This window comes from Camelus dromedarius, chromosome 17 (genome assembly GCF_036321535.1).
Source record: "Camelus dromedarius isolate mCamDro1 chromosome 17, mCamDro1.pat, whole genome shotgun sequence".
Lineage (NCBI taxonomy): Eukaryota > Metazoa > Chordata > Mammalia > Artiodactyla > Camelidae > Camelus > Camelus dromedarius.
The window spans coordinates 44,716,112-44,736,246 of record NC_087452.1 but is presented as its reverse complement, the minus strand read 5'-3'; the positions used below and the strand labels follow the sequence as shown (position 1 = coordinate 44,736,246).

At 44.9% G+C, this 20,135-nt stretch overlaps 2 protein-coding genes across 4 annotated transcripts in view; both read right to left on the bottom strand.

Moving 5' to 3' along the window:
• Window positions 1-20,135, bottom strand: part of GLB1 (galactosidase beta 1) — a 76,143-nt gene that overhangs the window by 55,639 nt on the left and 369 nt on the right. The window contains exon 1 of one of the 2 annotated variants that reach the window (XM_064496801.1): window positions 20,027-20,048. The exons of the other annotated variant lie outside the window; for it this stretch is intronic. The gene's annotated coding sequence lies outside the window, so the exon portion shown is untranslated. Of the gene's footprint in view, window positions 1-20,026; window positions 20,049-20,135 lie in introns of those variants that run through there. 2 annotated transcript variants of the gene reach the window in all.
• Window positions 7,961-20,085, bottom strand: TMPPE (transmembrane protein with metallophosphoesterase domain). 2 transcript variants are annotated; one of them, XM_064496802.1, is made up of 2 exons: window positions 20,027-20,085; window positions 7,961-18,119 (listed from the first exon to the last, which is right to left on the bottom strand). In XM_064496802.1, the coding sequence occupies exon 2, from the start codon at window positions 18,009-18,011 to the stop codon at window positions 16,668-16,670; it is 1,344 nt and encodes a 447-aa protein (XP_064352872.1). In that variant the 5' UTR covers window positions 18,012-18,119; window positions 20,027-20,085; the 3' UTR covers window positions 7,961-16,667. The 2 variants fall into 2 exon arrangements, with proteins under 2 accessions (XP_064352872.1, XP_064352873.1); XM_064496803.1 differs by lacking the exon at window positions 20,027-20,085 and adding an exon at window positions 19,516-19,622.

Below are 20,135 nucleotides of genomic sequence, written 5' to 3'. Positions count from 1 at the left end.
TGAAAGGAAGACCTCAAAGGGGAGGCTGACTGTGAGGCTGAATAGAACACTGCCCTCTGGTGGTTGGAAAAGGCAGCAACAGATCTCAGACGCCTACAGGACCAGGGCTACAAGAAACCATTTAATTAGTGCCCTTCATTGTTGGTGAGATTCCTTGTGTATCATTAGGCAATTTTTTTAAGGTTTTTTTTTTTTTTCTTTCATAGCAGCATCACAGTCCATGAGAGCTTTGGGGGCTTCCTTAGAGGCCATATCTGGAAACAACTGTGAGAGTGAGGGTCCTAGATCACACTTGGCCTGAAATCCACCAAGAGAGTTAAAGCATTGTAACTAAAGGTAGACAACTCATCAGATTGCTTAGGGGCAAATGAAAAGCTTTATTGTATGTGAGTTAATAAAGCTAACTCAAAATAAGCAAATAAATAATCTAAGAATCATTTTTAAGAGGCCAGTGTAAATTTGATATCTTTTTATTCTTCTAGTAAACAACACTTTCATTGCCACTCAAAAGCAAGAAACTCACAAAAATATAAAAATTATTTCTTCTACCAGATGCCCCAGTGTATAATTTTGAAAGCATCTCACAGCATGTATGTGATTAAATGTGAAATAAGGATTTCCTACAAGTTCTGTAAGTTCCAAGGTGGCTCATGGGTTGGGCAACTTCTTTGGACAGATATAAAGACAGTAGCAACTCTGGGCAGAACTGGGAAAAGGAAACGGCTGATTGAAGTCCACTTGTCTAGGGGAAGGTGTTCAGAGGAGGAGGAGATGAGACTGGAGAAAAGTGATCCTGGCAGACAGTGGAATTTGGCCTTGGTCCCACACAGCAAAGCATGACCCCTCCATTCAAACAACCTCCAAATCCAGCCCAAATATCAACCTACCAACCATTTACAAATATTACCAAGCACCTACTATGTACTGAGTAATCACAGAGAGGAAGGACATAGATGTGGCCACAGCCCACATGAGGCTTCTATCTAGCACGGAAGAAACCCAACAGTCAACATAGAGAGGCCCAGGTGGTAAAGTGTGGATAAGATCAGCCGGTTGGACACCTTAAACACATACAGTGTTCTTCATCGATAACATCTCAGTACAGCTGGCGGGGAAGGACTAGAGTGGAAGACTGAAGCAGCAACAAATGGCATGTGACGCAAGCCTGGAGAGTGAGGACAAGTTTCCCCAAGGAAGGACCACCTCAAACTGTGGTTCTCAGCCTTGGCCACATCAGAATCACCTGCGCAAGCTTTTAAAAATAGCAAAGTCTGGCCTCATTGCCCATACATTCAGATTTTAATTGATCTTGGGTGGAGTCCAGGCATTAGCATTTCTTAAAACAGCCCAGATGGTGTAACATGCAGGCAGGGTTGAGAATGACCGGGCTAGGCTAAGCCCTGAGATGAGGAAGAGCCAGCCAAGCAGACGGGTGACACTGGCAGAGGAGACAGTGGGGACTGGCGGAGGGAGGGCAGGGTGCAGCAAAGGAGCAGTGGACCCTCAACACAGAGGAAGCCCCGTGGCAGCCAGAACAGAGGAGACGGGCGGGAGCCAGGCTGGGTGAGCCCTGAAGTCCACGTTCAAGGGCCTGGAGAGCTATGGAGAGCAACTTGAAGAGAAGAATGAGGATCCAACATGTGTTTCCAAACATTCGGCACTCTGGCCTTTTCTTAAAACGGCAATAAAGGATGCAGAGTCACGGACCATGATGGGGGCAGCAGGTGGAATGCACAGGGCTGGGGCTAACCTCAAGAGGCTCCCATTGGCCTCAGGTAGAAAAGTTTGAGCTTTTTTTTTTTTTTAAGAGAGAGAAGTTTGGTGGAGAGGGTGCAGCTTAGTGGTAGAGCGTGTGCTTAGCATGCACGAGGTCCTGGGTTCAATCCCCAGTACCTCCATTAAATATATATATGTATGTATAAAATAAATAAATAAATAATTTTTAAAAATTGATAACAATAAAAGAAAGTTAAAGCTGTATTAGAGAGAGAAGTTAAGAGATACACCAACTGGAATAAAAAAAAAGTGCAAGGCTATTGACACTTGTGAGTTCATAATCATACACAGAGGGGAAAAAAGAATTCACTGGTCACCTTTGGAGATCACTAGAGTAGCAACTCATGACTCCTAAGATGACAAATAAAGGGTATTCCCCTGTCACATAAAAACTATATTTCAGGGTAACCAAAAAGTTGACAATGGAAAATTCTTCACAGAATTTCAGCTGATCAATGCAGATGGAATAACACAATCTGAAAAAACACCCTTTTCTAATACTTAGTGAAATAATGGATTTAAGCTAGAATCATCAATGGATGCTAAAACCGTCAGCAAGGTCGATGGAATTCTACAAAGAAGGGATCAGGCAGATTCTACGTGATCCCTCTGCTCCAGGTCAAGCTCGTAAATCTAGATGTGACTCTCCTGTGGTGATTTAGCAGGAAGTACACAGCCCCGCCCAGAAGCAGCCCTCATTATGGGACTTAAATCTCCATTGAACCTGATTCTCAACAATAATAGCATAAGGAAGCCAGAAGCCGAATCTGAAATGTCGGCATTCTAAAAGTCCAGTGATAGAGTTGTTCTGACAAGTTGACGGTATTAAAATAAAAATAAGATAGAGTATTACTAGAAAATAGAAGTGAACTTAAGAGACATAACAACCTAGTGCAGCACAGGAAGCTGGCCTGGATCCTGATTTTAACAAACTGACAAAAAAAAAAAATGTTGAGAGAGGAATATCTAGTCATAAGCTGGGCATTAGATAGAATTTTTAAACTGCCTTTAATTCTGTTGGGAATAATAATGGCATAATTATACAAAAGAAAAAAATGTCCTCATCTGTTGGAGATACATGGAGGAGTACTGATGGGTGGAGTGACATCTGAGGTTACTGTAGATCAAGATGAAAAAGGGAAAAAAAAAAAAGTAGAGGGTATGGAAAGCCAAACTGATCACTGCTGAAGCTGGGTAACTGGAATCATGGGCACTGTCTCTCTGTATTTTTTGTTTGTTTTCGTGGGGGGCAGGTAATTAGGTTTATGTATTTATTTTATGGAGGTGCTGGGGATTGAACCCAGGATCTCGTCTATGCTAGGCACACGCTCTACCACTGAGCTATACCCTCCCCAGTCTTTTTTGAAATTTTCCATAATAAAACATTTTTTAAACATGCATTTACCCTTTTCAACAGAATTTTCTCCATGGATATACATACAATTGTGCCTTTAAAAAGTTTCTGCAACACTACTGAAACCAAATGGCACTTCAAAAGAAGGGCTTTTCTTGGTTGTAAGAGAAACAAAAACAAATTCATGAAAAGGCTTATAGAAAATTTTCATAGCAGCTCTATTCATAATAGCCCCAAATTGGAAGCAAGACCCAAAAGTCCTCCCTCAACAAGTAAATGAATAAATACACGATGGCATATCCACACAACAGAAGACTACTCAGCAATAAAAAAAGAAAGAACGACCGATACTTGCAATAACATGGGTACATCTCAAACCTGTCATGCTGACAAATATAAGAAGCCTTACACAAAAGGTTCACAGTGTATGAGTCCATTTATGTGAAGTCCTGGAACAGGCAAGTCCAATTTATGATGGAAAAAATATCAGAAGAGTTACTGCCTTTGGGAGAGGAGGGGCAGGTACTGCTTGGGAAAGGACAGGATGGAACTTCCTGGGGCAATGGTAATGTTCTGTAGCTGAGTCAGGGTTTTGGATTACCAGGTGTATGCATTTGTCAAAACTCACCAAGTGGTGCACTGAGATTGGTGTTATTTCATTGCATGTAAAGTTGACCTCAAAAGGAGAAAAAAAAAACTATAAACAAATACTGACCTCTAGTTAATGATATACACGCTGATTTATTTGAGGGGAACTACACTGATGTCTGTGACTTACTCTGAAACGCACCCAAAAAATAAGATGGATTGATGGACGGAAGGATGGATTGATAGTAATATGTTAATGGTAGAATCTGAATGGTGAGGGTAAAATTTTTTCAACTCTCTGTATGTGTGAGAATTTTTCCTAGTCAAATGTTGACACAAATTACAAAGTTGGGAGCTGGGAGAATTGGAGGAAGGTGGTCAAAAGGCACAAACTTCCAGTTATAAGACAGTAAGTATCAGGGATGTAACGTACAACCTGATGACTATAGGTGGCATGGCTGTGTGATATACAGGAAAGCTGTTAAGAGAGTAAACGCTAAGTGAGTTGTCTTCCATTACATACACATGCTGCATCTTCTTCATCCATTCATCTATTGATGTGCACTTACGATGCTTCCATGTCTTGGCAATTATAAACAATGTTGCTGTTAATAGCGGGGTGTATGCATCTTTTTGAATTAACTCTTAATTTTGTGGCTGGCTTTATTCCTTGATAATTATGTAAGTTTGAAAAGCTAAAGCTCTAAACGTTCTTAGAAACAATGAACAGTACATATATGTAAATTTTTTAAATATGTGTAGTATATTGTGTATATGTATTTATATGCGATACATTGTATATGTGCAGTCAAATTGTAAAAATTCTACCTAATAAAACTGAAAAATGAAAAAAAAAAGAGTAAACCCTAAAAGTTCTCATCATAAGGAGAACATTTTTTCCCTTCTCCATTTTTTTCCTTTCCTTTTTATTGTATCTATATGAGAAAATGGGTGTTCATTGAACCTGTTGTGGTCATCATCTCACAATACGTAAATCAAACCATCTCACTGTTCGCCTTAGACTTACACAGTGATACATGTCAATTACTTCTCATCAAAACTGGACAAAAATAAACAAAAAATTTAAAGAGTGAACTGATTAAATAAATTGTGGTTTTTATGGTATGTGACATGAATGGTATGGTACATATGAATACATGTACACACACACAGACACACACACACACACAATGAAATATCATGTAGCTCCTGAGTACTGACTCTCTTCTTGCCATGGGAAAGATCTCTGAGACATATAAACGGAAAGTCAAGAGGGGTTTCTTTAAACAAACCTACATCAGCTCCTGTGGCTAGTCCTGTGTCAGCTCTGTATACTTTGTGCTGACAGCGTCTCAACTCAAACTCACATCTCAAGTCTTTGTCCTGCCCCTACGCCACGGGCACCTGCTCGCCCAGGAACCTAGGAGTAGGGGTGGGGGGTGTCCACGCCCCTGGGGGCAGCCCTCAACAAGTTGAGTGGACAAAAGCACTCTCTACTCTTAGGCAGATGATTCTGGAGACATTCTGTGTACTTTCCAAGAGACTCTGGCAGAATGGTCCTGTCACCCAGATGGAACCACAATACCTCTTCCCACCTGTCCCTCGTGGACCACTTTTTAGATCACCAGCACTCAAGCCCTTGTTTTATATTCTCCTTCTGGAGGAACCCAAACTAAGATACTTGGTACCAGGATTGGCCTAACGGCAGATACTTACAATGAGAGTCTGTACCTGGGTTTCTCATTTCCTGTTTGTCACACAGCAGTAAGAACCTTGTAGCTGGTGCGAAGGAGGTGGTGACAGCCCATGGTGTGCAAACACAAACACAGGAACACTCAGGCCCTCACCTGGGCGGGACGGGGAGCAGGCACAGGCAGAGGGGAGGAGTTGGCATCTGTATTAGCTCTTCCCATGGAATGGGGCTGAGGGGCAGGGGTAACTGCTGGTAATTGTAAGGACTGTGAGGTCAGCTGGCTTTTATGAACAGACATGGAAGCTTTGAAGACAGAGGCTAGCTGACAGGCTCACGTCAGCCATCACTTAGGGGGGTTCTTTGAATGTCAGAGGCTTCCGTGGCAATGTTTAAAGAGACCTATAACAGGGGGAGAGCAGCTCAGTGGTAGAGTGCATGCACAAGGTCCTGGGTTCAATCCCTAGTACCTCCACTAAAAAATAAATGAATAAACATAACCCCCACCAAAACTAAAAAAAAAAAAAAAAAATTAAAGAGATCTGTATCTCCTGCCAGGAAGACAATGCTCAGGACTTAATGACGGGTAGGGGACACTGAGAGGGGGTCTTGAGGGGACAGAACGTGAGGCTGGATAGAGGGAAGTTTCCTGACACGGTGCGCTCTCCCACGACTTGCAAGCTATCATCACAGAAAAGGCACCTCAGCCCAGTCCCTGTGCTGGTGGGACCGGGCTCCTTGGAACCTGGATGTGCTATCTGTCTAACAAGAAGTGAGACGAACATTCCTCTGGAACCCAGAGGAAGGTGGGAGATGGCTCCCAGAGGTGGGAAGGTAAAAACAGTGACCAGACACCCCACCATCTGGCTCTTTTCCCCAGGACAGGCCAGAGGATGTTCCATGCTGTAAGGAACGCAGCAGGGAGGACGGCCCTGGCATCCTCCAGAAGCCCCAGGAGGGCTGTCCTCTGTGCGCAGGGGACAGAAGATGCTCCCTAGTGTCACTGAGGGTGATGAGATTCCGGGATAACCAAAGAGGTACCGCCTGACGGCCAGAGGCAGGTGGCCATAGTCACCACTATCACCAGCCAGGCCAGGGTGGCAACCAGGTCATGTTGACAGAGGTGACCTCAGGCAAGGGCTTGTAAACCACAGCCTTCTAGAGGGTGAGATGGTTGGGCCACCAGCAAGGGCGCTGCCTGATGAGTCTCACAAGAAAAGAATCAATTACTCATGAGCAAAATGCTGAGGTCTGCCACTACAGTGGAAACTCGTGATTCCTTCGTCCGGTTCCCAGCTCTGAGGCAGGTCTACAGCCAACTGATGGGAGGGAGGGCCCTGTAACAGCACCCTAAGGACACACAACAAATAATCCTTCCCGAACGGGATGCAGGGCACCTGTGTCCTAAGGCACCCCCAGACAGTGTGAGGACTGTTGGATGCAGTCTGGCTGAGTTGGATGCCGTCTGGCTGAGTTGGATGCCAGGGCTCCTGAGATGCCATGATCCCCACCCTACCCTCATTGCTCTCTGGCCACAGGAAAGGGAGCCTTGGCCCAAGTCCTTCTCAAGTGGGCCCAACAAATCAGAGGACCTACCCCACACTGATGTCCCTGGTCCTGAGCGCAAATTGGGATGGCTTTACTTAACAGCCCCTAGACTCTTCATCATGAGTCACTGTGGAGGGAAGGACCAAGCAGACGTCCTGGAGTTGCCCACTCCCTACCTCCACCCGAGATAAATCTGAACAAGACCACAGTTCCTCCCGGAACTGCAAATCCTGGTGCCTCCCCGGCAGAGACTCACTGGACATCCTCATCACATCCCAATGCAGGTCACCCATGAGCCCCTGCAAAAAACAGAGCCTGGTGGATGCTGGCTGATTACTTGTTTAACCAAGCAGGAAACCCAGAGGCAGCTACCGTGTGGGTGTGGTATCATTCCTGGAATCATCAACACAGCCTCTGGCATTTGGTTTGTAGCTAATGTTCTAAGCTTTTCAAAATTATCAATAAAAAGGGTCAAAAGCAGTTTGCCTGTCAGCAAGACACTGTCTTTCTCTTGCCCCAGGACACTGTTAACTGCCCAGCTCTCCCATAATCAGTCTTGACTGTCAGGATACTCCCTGAGCTGTCTCGCTGGTCTGATATGCAGACACCACCATGGTACCTGGGGAGCAGTGACAAGCCTCTGAAACTGTAATTTAGAAAAGCAGCAGAGGGGAGATTATGGACAGCTACAGAAGCAGCATCACCTAAGAGACAGCTTCTAACTGGTGAGTGTCATGGCCAAGATCAACGGGGAAAACCCACTCCATGATCCCTCTCAGTGTTTAAGGACCTGAGAGGATCCAGCCTCAAAGAGCTGGCACCACTGACTTGTGGCACCACTAACAGAAGGAAGGTAATGGAGAGCCGAGGAGGGGAGGAGGAAAGAAAGAAACCCGCCTTCAGAGATTTTTTCCCCAAAATACAACTCAACAGTCTGAAAATTGATGAATCAAGAGAAAGAACAGAATTCTGCCCCTTCTAAATGAACTGACACCGGAACTGAATATGGAAGAGACATTGTTTTATTTCACATGTGCACGGGTGTGGTCGCATCAGTTCTTACGTGCAGGAGGTCACAGAACTCACAAAATAAAAAGCAATTCCAAGCAAGCCAAAGCCCACACCTTCCAGAGCTCCCACCCCCCAGCCTAACCCAATGTACATAATGCATATAATATCGGAGAGAAAAGACCACAGTGCAAATGAAATATACTCAGACCAAAAACACATCAGGGACCAAATACCATCCAATATAACATGTTTCAAGTTATTGATACCATTTAGATTATTTCAGTGGTAAATAAGCATTTTTTAAAAATTAAGCACAACATCAATACTTATATCACCAGGTAATGGGAACATTCCCCAAGTTTCCTAGTCCTCAGGACTAAAAACAATTATATTTGCATGACTTGTGCACATTCCTCAACCTAAGAGCCTTTCAAACATCAAATGTCGTGAAAGCACCATTCCAGCAGACAGGCTGGGGAACAAAGGGTGATGATCAATATGAATCTGGGGTAATCTGTGAATGATCTGCTATAGCTTATATATTTATGTATTTTATTTACTCATGCCTCTCTTGTTCCAAAAAGATATTTGTTCAGCATTCCAGAGAACTGTGGATAAAGAGTGTAAATTACAATGGAAGAGGAAGGAAAATGGAAGAACGGAAGAGGAATGAGCACAGGTGAGGACCAGTTCCTAACCCCCCAGGACTCCCAGACATTTACAGCTTTAATTCTGCCCCCTCCTCTCAGAGAAAAGGTACGTGCATAATTTAAGAAAACCAAAATAAAATTTAAAAATATAAAATAATTCCTAAATGTTAAAAACAGACCTAACTTCCCACACAGGAAAGAATCATTTCAAGGGAATTTGAAATAGTATTTTGAGTGTGTTGAGCCTAAGGATAAAAATACATTTTGAACTGTATTCAGGTAAAACAAACAAATAAACCTGCATCTAGCAGATTTCATCCTATTAATAATATTTTATTACTATTTTGAATCTATGAAATACATAGGAGGCTAAAGAGGTAATTATATCCGGTTGTTATGAACCAAAATTTTCAGTGTAAAATAGAAACAAAGATAAAAATCAAAGTTAAGTAAAAACCCTATAATCAGGAAATCTCTGCACCTTCCACTCAATTTTGCTGTGAACCTAAAACTACTCTAAAAAAGAGTCTATTTAAAAAGAAAAAAAAAAAAAACCATAATCTCCCATTTGAATTGGGAATATTAATATAACTAAAAATTTTTTCTCTTTGTAAAAAAATATATATGTCCTAGCAATAGCCATAGAAACAGTTTAGAAATGACACTAGCACTTATCTCCTCTAGCACTTAAATTATGATCGCTAAATATTTCTCACTAAAAGAAACCAGGACTCCTTAAGAAATTACTTAATCCAAGTCAGGGGCAGAATATGTACAAAATAAGCCTAAAACTATCAAAACTATTAGGGCTACAACAAAATGACACAGAAGCCAATCTGAAGGAGCTCCAACTGGCCAAAGATGGGGATACTTTGAGCAGTAAAAGATGTACCATTTCAATGGGTTTAAACACGCCAAATACATAAAAATAGCCAAATTCATAATACTCCCTCCCACCCAAAACCAAAGCTTATTGGTTATCCTTGGAGTTTGCTGGGAGTATCAGCTCATCATTCTGAAAACTGATGAATCAAGGGAAAGAACAGAATTCTTTGTAGAAGAACCACAGCTTGCAAATGCAGAAGAAATGATGAAATTGAGAATCACTGTTTTGGGGACTGATGGCAGGATTACATTTCTAAATGCTACAAAAATTCCTTCAGAACAGAACTGAGGTAAAATGTTTCCACTGTCTCTTCATTATATAAAAGTCAACTAATTATTCCCAGAAAGCTTGTTTAGTACTCTGGCCTACAAAATTCTGTATTCAATGTATCAAACTAGAAAGAAAAAAAATCACCACTTTACAATCCCTAGTGGGATAATGACTTTAGGCAACAATCATCAATGACTGCTGAAGCATTAGATGAAAAGATGACGTGAAACTTTCTAGCAGAGGGGCCAAGCTGACAACACCTGGACCCATGGGTCAATCTTAGCATCACTGAAAGCAATGAAGTCTTCCTACCATAAAAGGGGAAAAGTTGAACATGAATCTATCCAGCTTCTAGTTCTAACTTTAACAGACGTCTGCCTCTACCAGTTTGCAGAAAATACGAGGACAGTACATGTTAAACACCACCACAAATCCAAAGAACCAAGATATAATATCCAGTTAAGTTGAACAAGCAAATGACATAAAATAAGAGGGGAGGGTATTTTACAGACTTAGAGAGATTTAAGAAATACATCAAATACAACATTTATTATATTGTTATTAGATCCTGATTCAAGTAAAAGAACTATTAAGTGACATAATTCCTCAAGAAATTGAAAAACTAAACCTAAAGCTAGCTAGGAAATAATGAAAATTAGAGCAGAGGTAAATAAAATAGAGAATGAGGGAGAAAAAAAGAAAAAAATCAGTGAAAGTAAGAGTTGGTTTTTTGAAAAGATCAACAAAATTGACAAAATTTTAGCTACATTAACTAAGAAAAAAGAGAGGACTCAAGTGGATAAAATCAGAAATAAAAGAGGCGCTATTACAACTGATGTCACAGAAAAAAAAAAAAGGATTATAAGAGACTACTGTGAACAATTGTGTGCCAACAAACTGGTAATCTAGAATAAACAGATAAATTCCTAGAAACATACAACCTACCAAGACTGAATCATGAAGAAACAGAAAATCTGAACAGACCAATAACTAGGAAGAAGATTGAATCAGTAATTGAAAATTTCAAAGAAAAACCAAGGACCAGATTACACACCATGACCAAGTGAGATTCTGAATGACAGAATGATTCAACATGTGAAAATCAAGCAACAGAATATACCATATTAACAAAGTGAAGGACAAAAACCACATGATCATTTCAAGTGAGGCAGAAATAGAAAGGATTCAACACCTTTTCATGATTAAACACTCAACAAATTAGGAAGAGAAGGAAAGTACCTCCACGTAATAAAGGCCACATATGAAAGCTCACAGTTAACATCATACTCGAAGGTGACAGACTAAAAGCTTTTCTTCTAAGATCAGGAACAAGGCAAGGATGCCTGCTCTTGCCACTTTTATTCAAGATACTATTGGAAGTCCTCGCCAGAGCAACAAAGCAAGAAAAAGAAATAAAAGGCATTCAACTGGAAAGGAAGAAGTAAAATTATCTCTCTTCACAGATGACATGATCTTATTTATATGCAGAACACCTAAAGATTTCATATACAAAAAAAAAATGTTAGAACTGATAAATTCAGCAAACTTGCAGGATACAAAATCAACATACAAAAATCAGTTGCATCTCTATGCATTGACAATGAACAGTCCAAAAAAGAAATTTAGAAAACAATTCCAATTATAATAGCATCAAAAAGAATAAAATACTTGGGACTAAGCTTTAACCAAGGAGGTGGAAGACTCATATACTGAGAACTACAAGACACTGCTGAAAGAGATTTAAAAAGACTCAAATAAATGGAAAGACATCCCGTGTTCGTGGATTGAAGACTTAGTATTGTTAAGACGTCCGTACTCCCCAATGTGGTCTACAGAGTCACTGTAATCTCTATCAAAACCCCAATAGCATTTTTTTTCAGAAATAGACCAATTCATCCTAAAATTAATATGGAATTTCAAGGAGCCCAAATAGCCAAAACAATTTTGGAAAAGAAGAACAAAGCAGGAAGACTCACACTTCCTGATTTCAAAAGATATAACAAAACTACAGTAATCAAAGCGATATATATTGATACTGATATGAAGACAGACAAATAGACCAGTGGGAAAGAACAGACAGGCCTGAAATAAACTGTCACATGTACGTTTAAATGGTCTTCAGCAAGGATGCCAAGACCACTCAATAGGGAAAGGACAGTGTCTTCAACAAATGGTGCAGGGAAATCGGACGTCCACATGCAGAAGGACGAATGTGGACCCTTCACATCATATACAAAACTTAACTCAGAATGGATCAAAGGCCTATCCATAAAACCCTAAATTTAAAAACTGCTAGAAGAAAACATAGGGGGAAAGCTTTATGATATTGGGCTTGGCAGTGACTTCTTGGATATGACACCAAAAGCACAAGCAACAAAAGCAAAAAAATGGAGAAATGGGACATCAAACTTAAAAACTTTTGTGTATCAAGGGATACAAGGGTGAAAAGTCAACCTATGGAATGGGAGATAATATCTGCAAATCAAATATCTGGTCAGGGGTTACTATTCAGAATATATAAAGACCCTGTACAACTCAACAATAAAATCAAATAACCTGATTTTAAAAAGGGCAAAAGACTTGAATACACATTTTTCCAAAGATAATATCCAAATGGCCAACAAGTATATAAAAAGATGCCCACCATCACTGATTATCAGAGAAATGCAAATCAGCAACACAATAAGTTATTACCTCACATCATGATCAAAAACAAACAAATAAAAAAACCAGCAGGTAAGTTTCAGTGAGGATGTAGAGAAACTGGAACACTTGGGTACTGCTGGTAGGACTGTTAAGTGGTTCAACTACTATGGAAAACAGTGTAGGGGTTCCTCAAAAAAAAAAAAAAAAGAAAGAAAGAAAGAAAAATAGAACTACTGTATCATCCAGCAATCCCACTTCTGGGTATATACTCAAAAGAACAGAAGGGGTCTCAGGGAGGTATTTGCACACCCGTGTACACAGCAGCACTATTCACAATGGGCAAGAGGTAGAAACAACCCAAATGTCCTCTGATGGATGAAAGAATAACAAAATGTGGTCTATACATACAATGGAATATTACTTGGCCTTAAAAAGGAAGGAAGTCTTGTCACATGGATGAACACTGAGGATGTTATGCCGAGTGAACTAATCCAGTCACAAAAGACGATAATGCATAATTCCACTTGCATGAGGTACCCAGAGCAGTCAAATTCATAGAAACAGAATGCAAAGTGCTGGTTACCAGGGGCTGGGGCAGGGGAGGAAGGGGAGGAGTTGTTTAACAGATACAGTTTCAGATTGGCAAGATGAAAAAAGCTCTGGAGATCTGTTTTACAACAATGTGAATATACTTGACACTACTGAGCTGTACACTTAAAAACCACTAAGATGATAAATTTTAGGCTATGTGTTGTTTTTTTGTTTTTTTTTTTTACCACACATACATACACAGACAGTTGAGATAATCAGGAAGAATTGAAAACTCTACACAGTTAACTGCAGTTGAATCTTGCACTTACCTATAACAGATGTAGCTACTCAACCCCCAGAGAGTGGGAAAAACACTTTTATTGAAAGACAGAAGACCTGGCTTCTAGCCCCAAGTCTCCTAACTAGGTATTAGATGATATTAAAGAATTATTCTGAATTTCCTTGGCTGTAACAGCATTATGGAGATGCTTTTTAAATAAGAATTTATACTGAAGTACTTTGGGGTAACATTACATTTTCTAAGATTTTTGTTAATATACTCCAGACAAGAAAGAAAAAAGAAAGGGCAAGCATAGATGAGAAATAACAGTAGAACAGTCAGTTGTTGAAGCTGGATGATGAATATATGGGGATTCAGGTGCTAGTCTTTCTACTTTGGGAATATTTTCAATTTTTCACAATAAAAAGCTTTAAAAGAGAAAGCAAAATAAGGGGGGAAAAAGGATGGATGAGTGAATGCATGTTTGGAATGGATGGCAGTAGGATTAATGCATTGAGATTTTATAACAATAGTATCATAATACACACGACTGTTAATTTTTAAAAAGACTTACGTTTCATTTTAACTTTCATTTAACAGATTTTGAAAAAGAAATTAGAATGAAATTGAAAGAATTTTCAGGCTTCAAGTAAATGTTTCTCACCACCTCCTCCCAACCCCTTGCAATAAATAAACTTGTCCAAGGTAAATGACTGAAGAACAGAGAACAGAGGCACCAAGTGTGCTGTGGAGAGCCGCCTGCCCACCAGGACCATATTTGGACACAAATGGAGAAATTTCTGCTGGGAAAACATCCACCACATCATGGAACACAAACCAAGTACACAAAGGTGCTGCTGACTGTTCCTTGGGCACACAGACAGACCTGTTTCATTTCTATTTATAGAGAGGAATCAGTCAAGCCAGGACTTCAGAGCAAGGACAACTGGTACACAAGACAGATGCCAGATGAAAGCAGGACTGATGGAAGGAACTCTATCAAGTTCAGGGCACTGATGAGAAAGATCTCAAATCAAGACAACAGTGTAATAACCTGGTGAGCAGGCGAGTCACCCAGGACCCGCTGCACCGAGGGGTGGAAAACAAACAGCACAACTTTCAGTCTGCTGGGATCCAAATGAGAGAGCTGGAAAGTCGGTGATCGGAAAGGGGGTCAGGGCATGAGAAAGGGAGTGGGTTTGGAAGAGTGACGACCTTCCTGAGGCCGGGAGAGGCGGGGAGCTTGAGTGGTGCCACGGAGAAGGGTGCCAGGGAGCCTGAGCAGAGCAGGCAGGGGCGCTGCCCTGGGCAAAGAAAGCCCTTCCCCGCCTGTAGTCCCACCACCTGCAGAATGTGTTCAGGAAAGGCTCCCCAGGGGCACTTCCTCAGTTCTGAAGCTGCTTCTCCCCCAACTCATTCTCAGCTGTAAGGATGATTAAACACGGGGGGGGGGGGGGTGTAAATAATGAGGAAATCACTGAAATCTCGACTCAAAGACACACTGGAAACTTGACTGGAAGGTCAATACTTTGGCTGCTGGGACATGAGAAAGGTGGCCTCCAGGACCCCCAGGGTTCCAGTAAACACCAAGAGGACCAGGAGGAAAAGGAAGAGACTCACTCTGGCCAGATAGAGCATGCACAAGGAGACGGGAGCACAGGCAGAGGAAAGCCATCCATGGCCCTGCAGTCGCTGCTTTTGACAGATCACCGGCCCCCTGGCAGGCGGCGTGGTACCCACTCACGTTCCCCGGGACTGGCTGCTCTACAGAATCTCTGAGCACTGAGACCAACACAGTTCCTCAGTGTGCCTCATGTGATGCTTAAAAATGAACATAAAGTGCCCCCAGCAGCTCTGCGCCATGACTTAACACCCTCCTCACGAAACACTCTTGAGGTAGGTAATCATCCCCACTTCAGGGTAAGGGAAGCCAAGACCCAGGAAGGTCAAGTTTGCCCGATGCTGCCTGACAAGCGAGCCGGAGGGTGAGCCCCCCACCCCACCCCCCGTCAGAGTTCCCTGCCAGAAAAAGATTTTCAGGGAGGCCATTTCTAACAGGACTTATTGCTATCCCAGGGTCAAAGGGTCCCCTGCCTCCAGCCAACAGGGGTGGGATCACACCAGACACGGTAACCCCTGCCTCTTTTTCTATGGGTTCAGTGCAGAGATGGCCGTATGGTTCGGTGGTCAGAGCCCTAGGACAGGGAAGGATGGGGCCAGGCCCAGAGGGTGGGGGTGAGGGCAGGGGTGGAAGCCACCCAGCAGGAAGGACAGCCCAGCACCCCACAGCCAGGAGGGAAGGCCTGGGGCCCTGCCAGAGCTCAGAGCCCTGCCACTCCCCAGGCAAGCTACCACCTCCCCCACTGGTAGAGAGGGAACCTCTGCTTCCAGGAAAAAAAAATCAGACCCACCCTGGGGTAGAGGGTGGGTGCTATGGTTTCTGGACAGTTCCCCCAGTGTAAGTTATCCTACACTGAAACCAGCCCACCCTTTTGCAGGCCCAGCCTGCGTCATTATGGTGAATGGAAATTCAGCCTCAGGCAGACCATTCCAAAGGACATCAGGCTTCCGGCCCTTGTTTGTTCTCTTTACACTGTTACTTGCGTCTGAATCTAGAACAGATACAGCTACCTAACTATCAGGCAGTGGAGAGAACACTTACACTGGGAGGTAGAAGACCTGGCTTCTACCGGAATCTCCTACATCCCTGGTCGTGCTGCCAAGGCCCTACCTCTCTTGGCCTCAGTTTTCTCATCTCTCAGTGGTGGGGAGCAGCCTGTCCCTAATCCCCCCAGCCAGGTGTCGTACACCCTCTGAATCCCTAGGCAGCAGCACTAGGACTGTCACCTACCAGAGCTGGCATCCGTCCCCTCACCCCCAACCCCAGCCTCACTAAAGGCCCAGAACATATTCCAGCCAGTCTCGCTGATGCTCTCAATACAGGTGACTCTGACAGAACCAAGGGAGAAAAGAAAACCTTCTCCAGCAGCCATCTCCCCTGTTCTCCCAGATGCCCTAGCAACACTGCCCCTTCCCCAGAAAGCTCTGGATCAATGATTCTGGAAACTGCTTAAGCCCTAAAGAGGGTTTTAAAACACCAAAAGTCCCTTTCCTACTCCACTTTCCCGAGGCATCCCTCTCCAGCAACCCCCCTGGTTTGGGTTCATCCCCTCCGTGAGCTCTGCAGAGGAGGTCGGCTTACTCCACGTCATCTGCAAAACAGATACCTGTTCTGACACAAGGGGCTTGAGTGGCCTGACAAATGCCTGTAAGACAGAGATGACCATCTGCAGAGTTAACCTGCCTGGACTTGCCAGGCTTGTGACAAGCGTGTGTTGGCAGGAGAGGCTGGAGGAGGGGGAGCAGGGAGCCTGCCCTGCAGGGGGATGGAGATGGAGGGCCAGGGCAAAGAGGAGGCACACGGGGCAGGGGTGGGTTCAGGGAGCCCGCCGCAGGATGAGCTCTGTAATCTCCGCCCTGCTGCCCAGCCGCATGGGTATCCCGTAGTAGGCGGTGCCAGGGCTGACATATACGAACGTAGTCTGGGCCACTTGGTAGAGACCAGCAAAGAAGGGGTTCAGGAGGTAGGCTGCCACATTCAAGGGGAAGATCTGCCCAGCGTGCGTGTGCCCAGAGAGGATCAAATTAATGTCCGGCCGAGCCTGGAGGGCTCTCTTGGCAGCCAGGGGCTGGTGAGCCAGCAAGATGGTGGTGTGGTCGGGGCTGCAGCCCCCTAGGGCCTTCTCGAGATCCATGCCGTGGCCAGAATAGTGCAGGATGTCTGCTTCGATGTCGTCCACCCCTGCCAAGCAGATCCAATCATCACCCTCAACCCCGCCAGGCTCAGCCCGGGTGGCAGAAATCTTCACATTCTCATTGTGCAGAGGCCTGACGTTCAGTGACTCTAGCAGTGCAAACCAGTTGCTGACATCCGACGTGTAGTACTCGTGATTCCCTGTGACGAAGTAGGTGCCGAGGCGTGAACGCAGCTGGCCCAGGGGAGCCACAGCTGTGCGGAGGATGGAGGCTTCGGAATCGCAGAGGTCACCCACAATCACCGTGACATCCGGCCCCAGCCTGTTCACCATCCTCACGAACATTTCCATCTTGGTCCTGCCCACCGTGGGGCCCAAGTGGATGTCTGAGAGCAGCACGATCTTGAGGTTGTCCATAGAGGCGGGTAACTGATGGGTTGGCACCTCCACGGTTTTCACAGCCGGGGGCTGGGCAGCGTTCAGCAGCCCGATCACACTGAGCACGGCGGTCACCACCACTGCCAGCGCCGGCCTGAGCGCCAGCTTCCTGGTCTTGTCAAGGCTGCCCACGGCCCTGCCGGAGTGCCAGGCCAAGAGCTGGTAGGCCTGCTCCATGCCGCTGAGGGTACAGAGGAAGAAGACCATGATGATGTACGCACCGAGGCAGGAGTAAGCAGCCAGGGAAAAGAGATAGGGCTCCTCTGCCACCAAAAAGAGCATGGTGAAGAAGCTGGAATGGGCCAGGGCCAGGAAGGCCACCACGGCCATCTTCCAAAGCTGGAAACAGGCCGACTCCGCAGCTGGGGAGTGGCTGAGGTTGCCGACCGTGCTCCGCCAGATGTAGAGGGAGCCGAGGAGCATGAGAGAGTTGGCAAAGAGGGCAAGCTGCAGGCGGAACAGCCACCGCCAGGCCCTGAGCTCAAGGCTCTGGGCCAGGTAGGAACGGGAGATGATCATGGACACGAAGACAGTGCCAGCAGCCAGGGCGGCCTTGGTGCCCAGGGACAGCTGCCTGAAGATGGCCATGCCTCCACTCCTAAGAGGCTCCCCTGCCAGTTCTGTGTGGGTGGGCTCGGGAAAGTGAGTTCCTTACAAAGGTCAGTGGCCAAGGAGAAGTTTCCAGGTCAGCTCCGCCTGCAACCAGGAACCGGCGTCAGCTTTGTGGGATAATAGAACCTCCTTGTCCCCATTCAAAACCTGAAGGCCGCTTACATCTACCCGACCCGCCTGGAAGCCAAGCCACTCAAATACCAGCCAGTCACTACACTTTATTACTGAAATACAAATACACTGGATTGTAACGTGATGGGCTGTCTTCATTTTCTTACAGTTTTCTGAATGTTTAAAAAGTTTTTCCACAAGGTACATGAACTTCTTTTATAGTAAGAAAAGTATGATTCTAAATCAGCGGTTCTCAAAGTGTGGCCCAGGGAGACCCTTTGAGAGGGGTGGTTCATTTACTCAAAACTATTTTCATAATAATACTAAGCCAAAAAGCCTTCCCATTCTCTTCTCTCATGAGTGTACAGTGGAGTTTTCCAGAGGCTCCATGAATGCAGAAGTAGCTATGAGAATCCAACTGCCATCTGTTAAGACAGACTTGAAAGAGAGTTGCAAAAATGTAAAATAATGTCACTCTTGGTCCTCAAATTTGGGGAGAAATAGTTATTTTTCAAAAAAATAAGTTGATTAACATCTAATGAATTTATTATTTCTTAAGTTAATAAATATTTTTAAATGTTCTGTTTTAACTTCTGGGGTGGCTAAAGTTTGAGAACCGCTGTTCTAAATAAATGTAAACAAGGAAATCATGGAAAGCTAGTCTGCTGGTATCTTTTTCAGCTCTAGGACCAGGCACAAGACCTAGGTGCCTGACCTAAGAATCTCTGGGGTGAAGCCAGCCTCCCAGTGTGGGCTTTTGGGCCTGGCAGTCATAGGACAGCCCCTGCTGAGTGAGGCTGAACAAGGATGATCATCAATCGTGACACGGGGGGCTGCCCTGTCTCCCAGCCCCTCCTCCATAAATTCTTAACCCTCCCCTTTCACAACATTCCTAGATGCTGGTTAAGATCTGCCTTTCCCCCCCTCCCCATCTTTCTCTGCCACTGGCAACCCATGAACTTTTCTCTCGTGTTTCTCATAGCTGGCTAATTCCCACTCCAGGGCTCCAGGCAAAAAACCAGGGCAAGGGAACCAAAGACCAAAACAAACATTCCTTTGAAGTGACCTTTTCCCAAGAAGAACCCCAAGTTAAAATACTTTCGAACGTTGTTTTCCAAATACCTAAGAATCTCAACATGGGTTTTAGACAGGTATATGACTTTTTTCTGCTCCAGGCACTTTACTGAAAACCTTTTATCAAAGGGTATAATCTGCAAGTCAACGGGCCCAAGTTCATAGGTTTCTACTTAAAACAAGCACCCGACTCAGCCCATTCAAATTCTGAAGGAGCCAAAGTTGGTTCGCTGAATGTGCGGAGAGACAGGTGCCAGTTTCAACCTGGCGCTCCCCCACCCCCAGACCCCCGCACCTTTCCGCGGCCGTGATGCCGGCCTCCCCAGGAGCGAGTCCGAGGTCCCTCGGGCCCTTGCCTTAGCTCTGCCGGGTGGGCTGAGGCTGCGCTTCTCCCGCAGTCGTGCACGCACCCCCCTCACCGAGCCCCCCCACGCACCCAAGCCCCCACCTCCACCCCGCCCGGCCGGACCTCCCTCCAGCTACGCAGCGGCGCCGGCGGCCACCTGCGGCCTGCCTCTCGCCCACCGCCAAACCCTGAAGGTTTGGAAAATCCAAGCCATAAAAGTAGGCGGCGGGAAGTGGCGAGAAGGGCAGGAGATGTTTGAAAAGAGAACACCTCGAAGGAAGTTAGCCCAATGTTCTCTTTGCGGGGGCCTCTCCTGACCCTATTTTTCTCCTTCCGGAGCGCTCAGCAGAGCACAAACTGGACAAGGGAGGGCGCCCCAAACCAGAGCCCTAGGCGCCCTCCAATATCATGCGCGCTATGTGGAATCCCCCTTCCGGAAAACCGCAAAGCAGGAAAGCACCTGAGCTCAGCCCCTCGTCACGCGGATAGGGAAGCGGGTCCAAGCGAAAGCGGCGGCCGGGCGGAACACACGAGCGACAGAGCTACCGGGAAGGACGCGCGCCGCGCCC

Coding starts and splice junctions, on each gene's coding strand:
- TMPPE (XM_064496802.1), bottom strand. CDS start 18,011: ATGGCCATCTTCAGGCAGCTGTCCCTGGGCACCAAGGCCGCCCTGGCT.